The 16,639-nt window shown below is 40.1% G+C and overlaps 2 gene segments (V, D, J or C); both read left to right on the top strand.

Annotated features, from left to right (window-relative positions):
- The first annotated feature begins 500 nt into the window (after window positions 1-500).
- LOC134482212 (T-cell receptor alpha chain V region PHDS58-like) lies at window positions 501-2,993 on the top strand. The segment is given in 2 exon segments: window positions 501-756; window positions 877-2,993. Coding segments are annotated over 2 exon segments (381 nt in total).
- Window positions 2,994-7,637: 4,644 nt separating this feature from the next.
- On the top strand, window positions 7,638-8,144 carry LOC134482032 (T cell receptor alpha variable 9-1-like). The segment is given in 2 exon segments: window positions 7,638-7,680; window positions 7,810-8,144. Coding segments are annotated over 2 exon segments (378 nt in total).
- Window positions 8,145-16,639: the final 8,495 nt, after the last annotated feature.

A 16,639-nucleotide genomic window follows, 5' to 3' on the forward strand; every position in this document is an offset into this window, starting at 1 on the left:
ACTTCAAATTGATTTCTATTGTTCTGGTTCTCTATAAAAACTCTAATAAGAAAATAATGGGGAAGGCAGATTTTTTTTTCTGGCTGCCCAGATTGAACATAATACACTTTAAAGACTCAATTTCTGGGTTTTGACTGTATGACAGGCAGCACAATTGCTTACAGCTTCCTGCTTTTATACCCAAGTGATAATAGGCCCAAAATATAATGTTTTATCATATGTTTTTCTAAAGAAAATGACGTTTTTTTCATCAGGTTAAAATTCAACATAGCATAGATTCGTAAAATGAAGTGAGCTCTAGACAGAACACAGATTTGCTTCAAAGATTCAGTTTCCACTGCCCACCAGAGGGCGACATTGCACAGACTAGACACTCCATACATGAAGTGACCCCCACCCCCAACCCCTCCCCTTTAAACTCAGTCCCTCCCTGAATCAGGCTGAGTTCCTAGAGTATCTGACAACTGAAGACAATCAGAGGCCAGAAAGAAGTTCCAAGAACCAGGACCACTTTTGCAGGTCTTTTATTTTATTTTTTTATTTTTTTTTTAAGAATTTTAGAATTTTAGAATTTTAGAATTTTACCTAAAACAGGAAGGTGTCTAGTCAACCTTGTGACAAACTGTCTCCAATAACTGGGAACTGAATCCACTTTCCTGCGAGAGCCAACTTTTCCAGAAAGGCACCTGAACTGTTTCCAGTGCTCAGCCATGCTCCTGGTCCTCATCTCACTCCTGGGGATACACTTTTTCCTGGGTGAGTCAAATATCCTGACAGTTGTAGATGCACACAACTGCTTTTCTCACTTAATTTTAGTAAGAATATTCTTCTTTATGAAGCCTGTATCACAATATGGATTTGTCATTGATTTTGCAGGTGTCCAAACACAGACAGTTTCTCAGTCCGATGCCCATGTCACTGTCTTTGAAGGAGACTCCGTGGAGCTGAGATGCAAGTACTCTTATGGTGCAACCCCTTACCTCTTCTGGTACATCCAGCACCATGGCCGTGGCCTCCAGTTTCTCCTCAAGTACTATACAGGAGACCCCGTGGTTCAAGGAGTGAACGGCTTTGAGGCTGAGTTCAGCAAGAGCAACTCTTCCTTCCACCTGAGGAAAGCCTCTGTGCACTGGAGCGACTCGGCTGTGTACTTCTGTGCTCTGAGTGCACAGTGTCGGGGGCTGCAGGGGGAGCTGATCACAAACCCGTAAGATGCTGAGGAAGATTCTGCGGCTGAGCAACTCTCGATCATTCACGCTCATCATCCATGGAAGGACTAAGTAAACTCACTGGTCCTCCAAGTCGGACTTCTCTGGAATTATTTTGGTCTATCCTCGGAACCCTATGTGGGGTATATACACATTTGGTCATGGCTCCCAGGAAAAGTGATATAGCAAGACAAAAAGCATTAAATAGCCCTTGAGACATGATTGCCTTCTTAATGTTTGTTTTGTAGGTTGCATTTTCTAATGACTGATTACGTCCATTAGACTTAAGATACAACTCAGTTGTGCATAACCAGTAGCTGCAGCGGGTGCTTACACGGTGTGCAGCAGAGGGAGAAGTATTGGCTTCTGTCAGCTCCACACCGAGTTCAGTGATAAGGAAGTTCACTGCTTGCACTCCACACCTCAAGAGCCTCAGAAGCACTCCCCAACTGTGATCTTTAGTTTAGTTCCCTTGACTCAGTGTAGAATCATCCTAAAGAGAATCGCAATAAGGAGTTTTCTGGATTAGGTTGTCTTGTGAGCATGTCTGTGGCAGATTACAATAATCACTGTGGGAAGACACAGTCTGCACATGGGAAGCACCATTCCCAGAGTTTGGGTCCTGCACGCCGCATGAAATGCAGAAGAGTTAGTGGAGCACAGCATGCAAACATTCTATGCTCTTTGTTCCTGATTACGGGTGTGATGTGACAAGTTGGCTCAAGCTTCCGATGCTGTGACAGGCACCCAGTCCTTGGTATGGTGGACCGTGACCTTAATGATTAAGTCAAATAAGTCCTCTTCCTTCTAAATTATTTTCATCAAGCAGTTTTGTCACAGCCACAGGTAGGGAAGTAGGAAGCCATCCTTACTCCAGCAGACATAGGAGCACAGAGTTAAGAGACAGAAGGTAGGAAGGAGACCAGAGTCTGACCTCAGCAGATGAAATGATTTCAAACAGCAAAGAGCAGACACTCTTTTGCAGGAAATGGGCATCTTCAAGGAAGAAGGGGGATATTTGGAGTTTATAAAGAATGTTGGGATAAGGAATCTTATACCATTGCAAGGGGCTATGTACAAGTCTTCCGTTTCTCATTTCTAGTATTTTCTGCTCATTTGAGACAGATAATGATCGGAAACAGACATTTTACAAAAATATTTCCTTTCCCAGGCTCACTGATAACTGCTGGAGCAAGGACAGCTGAGGTCTCACAAAGATTCTGTTTGTACAACTGAGGCACAGTATAATGTGTGAGGAGAGCAGTATTTGTTTCTCTGTAGGAAGTCAATGATAGAGTGACACGTAGGCTCTTTCATTTCAACTGAGACCCCTGGTAGCTATTGGATGATATTTCTGTAATTATGAACAGGAGTTGTGATAGGCTTATTTGCACCTTGTGCATTCTCTTACCTGGGAACGCCATCTCATGCCATTTGTAAGTTTCTTATGCAGTTAGTTTGGGACATGTGGTAGTCCACTGGAAAATGACTCAAGCATGGAATGTATTTATGATCACAAATAAGGAAGTGGCCGTCCACAAAGCTTTAGAGAGTTGTATTTGTCATTTGAACAAATTATAACAGTTTATCTATATATTTCTAAGTCAATAAAATTTCACTCAATGTAAAGTTTTAACTAACTTTAAAACCAATAAAATTGTCCTTGTTCTCATTTTTCTGAACAATGTTATTCCCTTTCATTCTCTAACTACAAAACATAAACTTTATTAGTCAAGTTTTGTGTGTTTTTTAAAATGTATGCCAATAATAAAACATTGTAAACGTGACTGTGCAGATTGTTGTTTTTGCTAAAATAATTTGGAGACATGGAAAATTAACTATAATTCATTTCAATATTTTTTTATTAACTTGAGTATTTCTTATTTACATTTCGAATGTTATTCCCTTTCCCGGTTTACGGGCCAACATCACCCTAACCCCTCCCCATTCCCTTCTTTATGGGTGTTCCCCTCCCCATCCTCCCCCCATTGCCGCCCTCCCCCAACAATCACGTTCACTGGGGGTTCAGTCTTAGCAGGACCCAGGGCTTCCCCTTACACTGGTGATCTTACTAGGATATTCAATGCTACGATGAGGTCAGAGTCCAAGGTCAGTCCATGTATAGTCTTTAGGAAGTGGCTTAGTCCCTGGAAGCTCTGGTTGCTTGGCATTGTTGTTCATATGGGGTCTCAAGCCCCTTCAAGCTTTCCAGTTCTTTCTCTGATTCCTTCAACGGGGGTCCCATTCTCAGTTCAGTGGTTTGCTGCTGGCATTCGCCTCTGTATTTGCTGTATTCTGGCTGTGTCTCTCAGGAGAGATCTACATCCGGCTCCTGTCTGCCTGAACTTCTTTGCTTGATCCATCTTGTCTAATTGGGTGGCTGTATATGTATGGGCCACATGTGGGGCAGGCTCTGAATGGGTGTTCCTTCTGTGTCTGTTTTAATCTTTGCCTCTCTATTCCCTGCCAAGGGTATTCTTGTTCCCCTTTTAAAGAAGGAGTGAAGCATTCACATTTTGATCATCCGTCTTGAGTTTCATGTGTTCTAGGCATCTAGGGTAATTCAAGCATTTGGGCTAATAGCCACTTATCAATGAGTGCATACCATGTGTGTTTTTCTGTGATTGGGTTACGTCACTCAGGATGATATTTTCCAGTTCCAACCATTTGCCTACGAATTTCATAAAGTCACTGTTTTTGATAGCTGAGTAATATTCCATTGTGTAGATGTACCCCATTTTCTGTATCCATTCCTCTGTTGAAGGGCATCTGGGTTCTTTCCATTTTCTGGCTATTATAAATAAGGCTGCGATGAACATAGTGGAGCACGTGTCTTTGTTATATGTTGGGGCATCTTTTGGGTATACGCCTAAGAGAGGTATAGCTGGGTCCTCAGGTAGTTCAATATCCAATTTTCTGAGGATCCTCCAGACTGATTTCCAGAATGGTTATACCAGTCTGCAATCCCACCAACAATGGAGGAGTGTTCCTCTTTCTCCACATCCTCGCCAGCATTTGTTGTCACCTGAGTTTTTGATCTTAGCCATTCTCACTGGTGTGAGGTGAAATCTCAGGGTTGTTTTGATTTGCATTTCCCTTATGACTAAAGATGTTGAACATTTCTTTAGGTGTTTCTCAGCCATTCAGCATTCCTCAGCTGTGAATTCTTTGTTTAGCTCAGACCCCGTTTTTTAGTAGGGTTATTTGTCTCCCTGCGGTCTAACTTCTTGAGTTCTTTGTATATTTTGGATATAAGGCCTCTATCTGTTGTAGGATTGGTAAAGATCTTTTCCCAATCTGTTGGTTGCCGTTTTGTCCTAACCACAGTGTCCTTTGCCTTACAGAAGCTTTGCAGTTTTATGAGATCCCATTTGTCGATTCTTGATCTTAGAGCATAAGCCATTGGTGTTTTGTTCAGGAAATTTTTTCTAGTGCCCATGTGTTCCAGATGCTTCCCTAGTTTTTCTTCTATTAGTTTGAGTGTATCTGATTTGATGTGGAGGTTCTTGATCCACTTGGACTTAAGCTTTGTACAGGGTGATAAGCATGGATCGATCTGCATTCTTCTACATGTTGACCTCCAGTTGAACCAGCACCATTTGCTGAAAATGCTATCTTTTTTCCATTGGATGGTTTTGGCTCCTTTGTCAAAAATCAAGTGTCCATACGTGTGTGGGTTCATTTCTGGGTCTTCAATTCTGTTCCATTGGTCTATCTGTCTGTCTCTGTACCAATACCATGCAGTTTTTATCACTATTGCTCTGTAATACTGCTTGAGTTCAGGGATAGTGATTCCCCCTGAAGTCCTTTTATTGTTGAGGATAGTTTTAGCTAACCTGGGTTTTTTTGTTATTCCAGATGAATTTGCAAATTGTTCTGTCTAACTCTTTGAAGAATTGGATTGGTATTTTGATGGGGATTGCATTGAATCTGTAGATCTCTTTTGGTAGAATGGCCATTTTTACTATATTAATCCTGCCAATCCATGAGCATGGGAGATCTTTCCATCTTCTGAGGTCTTCTTCAATTTCTTTCTTCAGAGTCTTGAAGTTCTTATTGTACAGATCTTTTACTTGCTTGGTTAAAGTCACACCGAGGCCCTTTATATTGTTTGGGTCTATTATGAAGGGTGTCGTTTCCGTAATTTCCTTCTCGGCTTATTTCTCTTTTGTGTAGAGGAAGGCTACTGATTTATTTGAGTTAATTTTATACCCAGCCACTTTGCTGAAGTTGTTTATCAGCTTTAGTAGTTCTCTGGTGGAACTTTTGGGATCACTTAAATATACTATCATATCTGCAAATAGTGATATTTTGACTTCTTCTTTTCCGATCTGTATTCCCTTGATCTCCTTTTGTTGTCTGACTGCTCTGGCTAGAACTTCAAGAACTATATTGAATAAGTAGGGAGAGAGTGAGCAGCCTTGTCTAGTCCCTGATTTTAGTGGGATTGCTTCAAGTTTCTCTCCATTCAGTTTAATGTTAGCAACTGGTTTGCTGTATATGGCTTTTACTATGTTTAGGTATGGGTCTTGAATTCCTATTCTTTCCAGGACTTTTATCATGAAGGGGTGTTGAATTTTGTCAAATGCTTTCTCAGCATCTAATGAAATGATCATGTGGTTTTGTTCTTTCAGTTTGTTTATATAATGGATCACGTTGATGGTTTTCCGTATATTAAACCATCCCTGCATGCCTGGGATGAAGCCTACTTGATCATGGTGGATGATTGTTTTGATGTGCTCTTGGATTCGGTTTGCCAGAATTTTATTGAGTATTTTTGCGTCGATATTCAAAAGGGAAATTGGTCTGAAGTTCTCTTTCTTTGTTGGGTCTTTGTGTGGTTTAGGTATAAGAGTAATTGTGGCTTCATAGAAGGAATTTGGTAGTGCTCCATCTGTTTCAATTTTGTGGAATAGTTTGGATAATATTGGTATGAGGTCTTCTATGAAGGTCTGATAGAATTCTGTACTAAACCCATCTGGACCTGGGCTCTTTTTGGTTGGGAGACCTTTAATGACTGCTTCTATTTCCTTAGGAGTTATGGGGTTGTTTAACTGGTTTATCTGTTCCTGATTTAACTTCGGTACCTGGTATCTGTCTAGGAAATTGTCCATTTCCTGAAGATTTTCAAGTTTTGTTGAATATAGGCTTTTATAGTAAGATCTGATGATTTTTTGAATTTCCTCTGAATCTGTAGTTATGTCTCCCTTTTCATTTCTGATTTTGTTAATTTGGACACACTCTCTGTGTCCTCTCGTTAGTCTGGCTAAGGGTTTATCTATCTTGTTGATTTTCTCAAAGAACCAACTTTTGGTTCTGTTGATTCTTTCTATGGTCCTTTTTGTTTCTACTTGGTTGATTTCAGCTCTGAGTTTGATTATTTCCTGCCTTCTACTCCTCCTGGGTGTATTTGCTTCTTTTTGTTCTAGAGCTTTTAGGTGTGCTGTCAAGCTGCTGACATATGCTCTCTCCTGTTTCTTTCTGCAGGCACTCAGAGCTATGAGTTTTCTTCTTAGCACAGCTTTCATTGTGTCCCATAAGTTTGGGTATGTTGTACCTTCATTTTCATTAAATTCTAAGAAGTCTTTAATTTCTTTCTTTTTTTCTTCCTTGACCAGGTTATAGTTGAGTAGAGCATTGTTCAACTTCCACATATATGTGGGCGTTCTTCCCTTACTGTTATTGAAGACCAGCTTTAGGCCATGGTGTTCTGATAGCACGCATGGGATTATTTCTATCTTTCTGTACCTGTTGAGGCCCGTTTTTTGACCAGTTATATGGTCAATTTTGGAGAAAGTACCATGAGGAGCTGAGAAGAAGTTATATCCTTTTGCTTTAGGAGAGAATGTTCTATAAATATCTGTTAAGTCCATTTGCTTCATGACTTCTCTAAGTCTGTCTATGTCTCTGTTTAATTTCTGTTTCCATGATCTGTCCATTGATGAGAGTGGGGTGTTGAAATCTCCTACTATTATTGTGTGAGGTGCAATGTGTGTTTTGAGCTTTAGTAAGGTTTCTTTTACGTATGTAGGTGCCCTTGTATTTGGGGAATAGATATTTAGGTCATTTCAATATTTTTAACTGCTATGCATCATCCCAATTCAGGAATATGTTACAGGCCCTTTGATGGTCATTAGGGCACATGGTGCTGGCAGAAGCAGTGGCAGTCTAGGTCAAAGGTCAGGTTCACAGAGGTCAACAGGCCTCCCCCAGTCATGTTTCCAAGGTGGTGCTTCATCCCTCTGCACAGTTCAGCCTGAGAATATAGGTCAGCAGTCCTCTGAGGTTAGCATGAGTATGTGTGTGGGTGTGTCTATCCAGCACATACACATTTCCTGTTTTATTCTGAGCTTATATTTATTATTTCCCTACAACCTAACCTTTCCTATCTTAAGAGATTAGTATTCACACACTCCAGTGGCTCAGAAAATGAACTGTTGTCCTGAACTGATGATTTTACTCTTAGTGTTTGGTAAGTGGAATGGTACATTGAGTTTCTATCTTGTTTCATGATATTGATGTAAAATTTAACAACAGCTTCTCTTGTGAAGCAGAATACAGGTCATCATTGCCCTGAATCGTTACTAATTTCACTTTTTAGGAGGAAGCAATGGAGACTCGGTGACTCAGACAGAAGGCCAAGTGACACTCTCTGAAGGGGCTTCTCTGACTGTGAACTGTTCCTATGAAACCACAAGGTACCCAGCCCTGTTCTGGTATGTGCAGTATCCCGGAGAAGGGCCACAGCTCCTCCTTAGAGCCTCAAAGGCCAACGAGAAGGGAAGCAGCAGAGGTTTTGAAGCTACGTATGAGAAAGAAACCACGTCCTTCCACTTGCAGAAAGCCTCAGTGCAAGCGTCGGACTCGGCCGTGTACTATTGTGCTCTGGGTGACACAGTGGCAGAAACCACAGGGGGAGCCGAGCACAAACTCTGAGAATCAGGGGGCCGGCTGCTGAGTGTGTCTGTGATCACTCATTTAGGGTCCATGGGCAGGTCTGCTATTGTTGATACCACACATGAAAACATCCAAATTAACACTAGGAACACATTAGGAGAACAGTAAGAAAGCATGCCGCACTTTAGGATTAATCAGAGAGAAAGGCAGTCACACATCACAGTGATCTCCTTTTTTTTTGTTTTTGTTTTGTAGTTGGGACTTTATGTAGCCCAGGCTTGCCTTGAACAACCTTTGAACCTGAGGTTGGTTCTGAACTCTTCCTTCTGTCTAAATCGACACTGGTCTGGAGTTGCAGACATGAACCACCATAGTAGGCTGAATTTGTGATTTCTTAAATACAAAATCCCTTGTTGAATGAAACTATGTGTTCATCATTGCCTATGATCCTAACCCTCTGACCCTGACTCATGTCATTCACGGAGCTATCATGTGTAGAGACAGCCCTGGCTTATATGGCTATATGTGCTCCATTCTTCCTGCAATAAGAAAGGGTTATTTCATTTTCCCCCTCTCAAAATCTGATAATTTACTTGTTATTTGTACAGATTTTTATATTTGACTGAATTTAAAAGTAGAAGGTTTCAGTGGAGATAGTCCCTGTCTTGTGGAAATAGGTTCCTGCCTTTCTTGTTTGGCTCCCATCATTCTGTTAGCCCAAAAATGTAGCATTTCTTCAGCCTCTTCCTCATGTGTGTGTTCTCTTTTTCCTTCCTCTGTTGTGTTCTCTTTTTCAGTGTAATATGTCAACAGTTGGGATACACATGGAGTCAAAGGATGCTGAGTGTTGGGTGCTTTGGTCCTGGGAGAAAGTGAATTAAGATGAAAAGATGAGTGTACTCAATTCTGTTCATAGGTCAAGTAAAGGGAACTGAATGAGGCACTGGGAAAGCTGGAAGTGACATTGTTGGGAGAAAGACACTTGGATTGTGGATTTAGGAGACAGCAGAGGTTAAGAATTAGGTAGAGTAGCATAGACAGCTACTCCAAAGAGATTCATAGACCTTGAACAAAATTAGGGATCAATGCATGGATATACACATGTTATGATTTTCTTTTTTTTTAAGAGTTATTTATTTCATGCATACGAATACACTGTCCATCTCTTCACGCCCACCAGAAGAGGGCATCAGATTCCATTACAGATGGTCGTGAGCCACCATATTGTTGCTGGGACTTGAACTCAGGACCTCTGGAAGAGCAGTCAGTGCTCTTACCCGCTGAGCCATCTCTCCTGCCCAGGATATACACATGTTAATAGAAGATGTATTCCTTCTTTCTGTAGTATAGTACAAAAATATCCATTTTAAATTACTCCAACTATACAAGCATATAAAGAATACCTCAGAAGATCAGTTTAAGTTATAAAGCTCTAGAAAGACAAAAAATCATATTGTATAAATATAGCATTAAAAAACAACCAAACAAAAGGAAATCCAGTGGTTTAACTTTTTAATTTGATCCAGAGTTTGTCTCCTTTTCACAAAGACTTATCCTTTTGTCTTACTGGAATATCTGGTCGGCCCTAAAGACTTCAAGTCCTGCACATTGGGTTTCCTGCATCTCTACTTGATAGAGTACATGTTCTTTTTTTTTTAATCAGTCATATAATTTTTTTAAAAAGTAAGCAATCTTAATTATCAAAACAAACCAACAAAACGAAATAAACATCTCCTACCCAATCACTTCCTAGTTCACTCATGAGAAGCCCAAATGTTTTATTAACTTAAGTACTAGGTGTCACTGCAAACTCTAAGAAAAATACTTAGTGGATATCTCTTCATTCTTGCTTTGAAAATCACCCCCTTGACTATGTTTATAATTTCCATTTTTTTTGCTCAAATCTACTTCAGTGACATTTTCTCTAAGCACCATATATAGCAGGTTAACTCTTTGCATGCCATTCATGTTAGGGTAGAAATCTCAGCTTGCATCTGGGCACATGGGCCAACATGTTTCCACATGGAGAGATTTAATGAAAGAAGAAGACTAGAAGAAGAGAGGAATAGAGTCCACCCATGAGCATGTGGAGGGAAGGGGGAACAGAATGTGGGGGAGAAGGGACAAGGGGAAGAGGGCAAGAGAAAGGAGCAAGAGCAAGAGAAGAAAGAGGGGAGAGAGGAGGGAAGAGGCAACCCCTTTATAGTTCATCAGGCAAACATAGCTGTTGACAGGTAAATGTGGGGGTGGAGCTTAGACAGAATAGCAACAATTCAGGCTTAGTCTTTTCCGCATGGACACATGTATGCTATCTATCTGTCTGTCTGTCTGTCTGTCTGTCTGTCTGTCTGTCTGTCTGTCTACTTACCTACCTACCACAGTTCTGCAGGGTGGAATTCCAAGATGAAGATATTGACTAGTTTTCTCCAAGGTCCACCACCTGACTTGTATGCAGATGACCCCTCCTCCCTAAGTCCTCACACGCTTTTGCTCTGAGGATGCTCATCTATTCTTACGTGAGCATCAGTCTCATTTAATTAGAGTTGGCCTCATTTTGCCTTGATCATTTTGAAAGTGCCCGTCTTTGAATACAGACACATTCTGAACTTCTTAGGATGTCAGCTTCAAGGTAAACATGCTGGAGAGGGTGCACCTCAGGGTTTACCCGACCTGACATTAGATAAATACTAAATGTATGAAGAACGTAAACTCCTTCTTGACCAGTGCCCTTGAGATTTCTGGTGACACAGAAATCATATATACCCTGGATGATGAGGCTTCTCCCCTTTTGTGTAAATGCTGTTTTAGAGGAACAAGAAATATTCAGTCACAAAAAAAAATCTCTTCAGAAGTCATGATTCAAACCATAAAGGTTAAAGCTAAATGGACCAGTGATAAAAATTAAAAGTGTTTATTCAATTCAAGTGTTTTTTCCTCTGTGGTTAGCATATAAGTATATGTGATTCTCTTAATTTTAGTTTTATCCCTTTCTGAAGCTAATTCTTCATTTTAATTGATATTTTATCTTTGCTCATTCTCCCACTTTCTAATTATCTTCTGTGTGAACATTAATTCTGCTTTATTTTAACTTTTACATATTTTTCTCAGATTTTATCTTCTTAGGAGCTGTATTAGTTGAGTAATTTGCACTGCTCCTTTACCACCACAGTTATGAAGCCTCTGAGAATTTTATTTTGGTGGTCGTAGTGGGGTAATGTGAGGGAGATGGCTGTGGTCCCTTTCTTATACAATCTAGGACCATCTGTCCATGAGTGACATTACTCACAATTCACTGGTCCCTTCCACACCAATCATTAATAAAAAAAATCCCACAGTCATGCCCACAGCAAAATCTAATGGAGGCAAATCCTCAGATGACATTCTCTGTTCCGAGATGGTGCTAGATTGTTTCAAGTTGACAAAAACTATCCAGCAAAGTTCACCCCTTGACAACTTGACACACAAATGCATCACTGTTACATGGTAAACTTTCTGCCCCCCAATATCTGATGCAAATGTGAGAATATAAAACACAGTAAAACTTTTAAAGTCACACAGTCTTTAAAAATTGTAAACATTTTAAAAGTTCAGTCTCTTCAAAAATATCCAACCTGGGCTGAAGAAATAGCTCAAATGTTAAAAGCTAAGACTCACACAAACAAAAGAAAAGATAAAATATCCAAAGTCTGTTTAAACGCCCAAAGTCTCTCGATTGTACTTCTTATTTTAAGAGGGAAGAAGCAGGGCAGAGTTGCCATTAGATAAATGCAAATCACAACTCCAACAGTGCAAATAGCTCAGGGTTCAGGGTCTGGGACTCACTTTTAATCTTCTGGGCTCCACAGGGCTTGGGTAGGCTTACCTCTTCAGTTCTACCATCTGCAGCATAAGCAGCTTAACTCATGGCTTCAGTCTGGCTACAATCCACACCTGCCAGTGTTCTTGGTAGTTATTTCATGGTCCTAGGATCTTCAGTGTCATATGCTGTCTACTACATCTGAGGCTACACCATCACTAATGGCCTCTCTTCAGGCCGATTCTGATCCTGCTACACAGCATCAAGTCCTAATAACTTTCTCATATCCCTTTCACATTTTCAAAATCAATTCAGGTTGGAAACACAAAATTGCCAAGCTCTGCTGCACTTTTATGTACAGAATCTATGTCATGACCTTGAGAAAATACTTCCCAGAAGAGATTGAGTCAGCCATGTTGTTTTATTATTAAGAACAGTAGATTTTCAGCTCTATATAACTAGCATCAATTGTCCCTGCAAAGTGAAGAAATTTTCACTTCTACAGATACTTAATTCAAATATATAACACAAATCATCCTGTTTCCATCTTTATTACCCTCTGTTTCTTCCCCAACCCTTCCATCCACTCCATCACATCTCCTTGCCCTGGCTTTACCCTACACTGAGGCATTGACCCTTCACAGGGCCAAGAGCCTCTCCTCTCACTGATTCTGAATAAGACCATCCTCTCTTACACATGTGGCTGGAGCCATGTTCCCTCCATGTGTACTCTTTGGTTAGTTGTTTTGTCTCTGGGAGCTCTGGGGAGTCTGGTTGGTTGATATTTTTGTTCACCCTATGGGGTTGGAAAACCTTTCAGCTCCTTTTGTCCTTTCTCTAACTCCTCCATTAGGGATTCCATTCTCAGTTCAATGGTTGGATGCAAGCACCTATCTCTGTATTTGTTGGGCTCTAGCAGAGCCTTTCAGGAGAAAGCAATATCAGTCTCCAGTCAGCATGCACTTCTTGGCATCCACAATATTGTCTGGGTTTGGGACAGTATATGGGATGGATCCCTGGGTGAGGCTGTCTCTGGATGACATGTCCCTCAGTCTGTGCCCCACACTTTGTCTCTATATTTCTGCCTGTGAATATTTCGTTCTCCCTTCTAAGAAGGACTGAATCACCCACTCTTTTGTCTTCCAACTTCTTGAGCTTCATGTGCTCTGTGAATTGTATCTTGGCTATTCCCAGCTTTTGGGCTAATATCCACTTATCAGTGTGTTCTATTATGATTGGGTTTCCTCACTCAGGATGATATTTTCTAGTTCCATCCATTTGGCTGTGAATTTTATGAAGGCAGTGTTTTTAATAGCTGGATAGAACTCCATTGTGTAAATGTACGACATTTTCTCTATCTATTCCTCAGTGGAAGGACATCTGGGTTCTTTCTAGCTTTTGGATATTATAAATAAGGCTGATGTGAACACAGTGGAGCATGTGTATAGCTGGGCCCTCAGGTTGTACCATGTCCAATTTCTGAAGAACATCAAGACTGACTTCCAGAATGGTTGTAACACATTACTATTTTTAAAAATCAGTCTCAGGATTCTAAATACCAGCTGTATATCCAATAGAGTTCAGAGTGCATCAGGTCGGCTGATAAATTGTCCTTTCAATGCATGAATAAGAAGTAATAAAAATAATATGGAAATCATGATCTCTGCCATCATAATCAGGGTCTCTACCAACTTCCCATTTTATCTGCTGGCTATATGGAGTTTGGAATTTTACTGTTCTTAGGTAAAATATCTCAACTTTCACAGACCAAGAAAGTATTTTAGTTCTACAGATATCCAATATTTTCACAGAGAGTGCAGGAAAAAATATGCAGATAAGAAGAAAACTAGGAAAATAAGATACATAAGTAGAAAGAGGTATAGAGGACATTAGTGTGTATGACCAGTAATATATGGCCTGATTAATCTCTATGCAGGGATTTTTGTCTGACTTGAACTTGCACAGGTCTTAGGCATCTATCACAACCATCACAGGTTCATATGTACAACTGCACTGCTGTGTCTGGATAGACTTTGTAGTCACCCACCAACTCCACTCTTAAATTTTTTCCATTTTCTCTTCTGCAAAATATTCTGAGAGGTCCCATTTTGGGTTGGTCATTTTGCAGTCTCTTATATCTGTATCTTGACTGGTTCTGGTTACTGTATCTATGTTAATTTCCATTGACTTCAAATAAAAGTTTCTCTTATGAGATTTGAGAAAAGCATTCACTTATGGGTATGGCAATAAGTTTTTAAGAATTGATTTAATACTATATCCAGTTCCCAGATCAACATTAGTAGATTCTCCTTTGTTTAAGGTATGGATTTCATCTCATAGATCAAGCCTTAAATCCAATCAGAAGATGCGTGGTTATCTTCATTATATCCTTGCCTCTATTAAGCCAGTGTCCATGGCTTACCAGGCCCGTTGCTATTATTGTACTCAGAATTCACAGCTGGGTAAGACTTACTCTTGTGGTAGGATGCATAGCATCTTCCATCGCTATGAAAGTTGACCAGTAGAGGTGAAGCTTCCAAGTGAGTACAAGTTCAATCTCTTCATGTTCATTCAGGGCTTAAAGGTGCAGAATCTCTGTAATAAATTCTTACCATCAAGTGCTGTAGTGTAACTAAGATCATTGGCGTTAGCCTGTAATGTTTGAGGAGTAGGGTCTATGGGGCCTCACTGGCCATCAATTCCAAAGAGGTAACGTATTGTTTGCACTGGACTCATTTGTTAGCCTATCATGCCTAGTAGGGGCATCGTTTCCTGGTTATAGGATGACTTCATTAAAACTCTTTTTATATCTGTGATTGCATATCTTTTAGGAAGTGTCTAGAATCTTCCATGTGACTTTTCTGAAAACTGTTCAGGGTTGGTTCTCCTTCCACTTATGCAATAACATAAAAGGATAAAAGGAAAGAGCAAAACAGAAACCAATTCTTAATTGGCTCTTTGGAGTCAGTTTCTTTTTGTACAACCCCTTCAGCAGACCCAGGCAATGTTTGGATGTCCCAAGAATTACTCTTGAAGAAGCAATAAAAGCATCAGGAGATTAGAGCAGAACAAAATGGTTTCTAGGCAGAAGGAAACAATGTTGGGAATGTAGAGCTGAAAGGTTTTCTTTCAGTGCTCTGCGGAAACACACTATTGTAAAGTTTGGGAGAGAAATGAGTGACCAATGCAGCCAGGACTCATGTTTAGAGGCTTGGCTCCCATGCTAGAGGAAATGCCAGCAATGACATGCCTGTCACTGCCTAGTCAAAAAATAAACTTTCAGGGCTAGGACATAGTTCAGTGGTAGAATACTTGTCTAGCATGCATGAAATCTAGATTTGATTCCCATCACAAAGGAAAATAGTAAATAAACAGAGAATAAGTTTGTACATGTTTGCCTTTTACAAATGAGTAGCATAATGAGTTTTGAGATTCTAATTTTTCTTTTACCACTCAGCCACAGGGAAACATTTCTCAGAGCAAGTCAGCTTTCTCCTCGTAATTGCTGAGTCATTTTTTCTAATATGGGAGGAGAAACAAATCAAGGGCTTTTCTCAAAGCAAGTCAAACATTTCTCAGAGCAAGCCAGATTTCTCATTGCAATCTCAGACTCAAAATGGTTTCTAATATTAGAGTAGAAAGAGTTCAAGAACTCATCACCCTGCCTCTTTTTCACAGAGATAGAATCTGTTCATTTTATTATAGTCATCTGTGTGATGAAGACAAGATTGTTTGATTATTAATAATGCCTCATGTGAGGTCTCTAGCAAAACTCTTCTTGAAGAGCAGAGTTTGAGATAATACACGACTTTCAATATCGAGTGCCTCTCTCTTTCACATTCATTTTAAAATGATTTTTATAAGGAATTCGGAATGGGGGTTCTTCAAAAAATCGAATTAAAAAACTACCAACAAAACAAACTAAAACTAGATATATTGTGAAGACTAGCTATACTTCTTGAAAATTTTCCGTGTGTGTGTGTGTGTGTGTGTGTGTGTGTGTGTGTGTGTATAAAAACGGTCTTATGTAAAATAAAATAAAAACTTAAAAGAAACAATGTCCTGACCAGTTGTGAGTCTATGTGTTTCCCACCAGCTGCTGTACAAAAGATTATTCCTCTGATTAGGTTCGACTGCCACACTACTCTATTGGTATTGTGAAAGTAGAGGAAAGTTTGACAGTGCATCCATTAAGCAAAAATAATAGTAGTAGTTCCCCCACCTGGGACCTATATTCCCCACGGTCATAAGTTCTTGACCTGTTTATAGTACCAGTTATACATTTTTCTACCATGAAGTAGGCCTGAAATTAAATTAAAAAGTAGTTCACCACTCTTATAACATTCACATTGTCCTTGTACCAATGGGCTTATCTGTATCTTGCCATGATGGTCACTACTGTAGATCTGAGGGCTCACAGCATGCTAAGACTTGTTAAATTTTCTCCCCTGGCAGCCTTAGTCACACTTTTGACACTATAAAATGTGGTCAGTAAGGAGGAAGCGTCCTCATTAGTACTGGCTGGATTGCACTAAGTCCTGTGACCAAAACATGCAGTGTCTTCAGCACTGTGGTCCTGCCATCAAGTTCTGGTGGGTGACCAAGAGCAACAGCAACAGGTTCCATTATTTCAGGGGTTTCTGTGGCTGCTCCAGATCAACACTCTAGGGGACGTGTCCCATAGCTGGTTTTGGGCTTTTTATTTGGCATTATATTGCTGGGGGGGTATTATGCTAAT

Source organism: Rattus norvegicus, chromosome 15, assembly GCF_036323735.1.
Source record: "Rattus norvegicus strain BN/NHsdMcwi chromosome 15, GRCr8, whole genome shotgun sequence".
In the NCBI taxonomy this organism is placed as follows: Eukaryota; Metazoa; Chordata; class Mammalia; order Rodentia; family Muridae; genus Rattus; species Rattus norvegicus.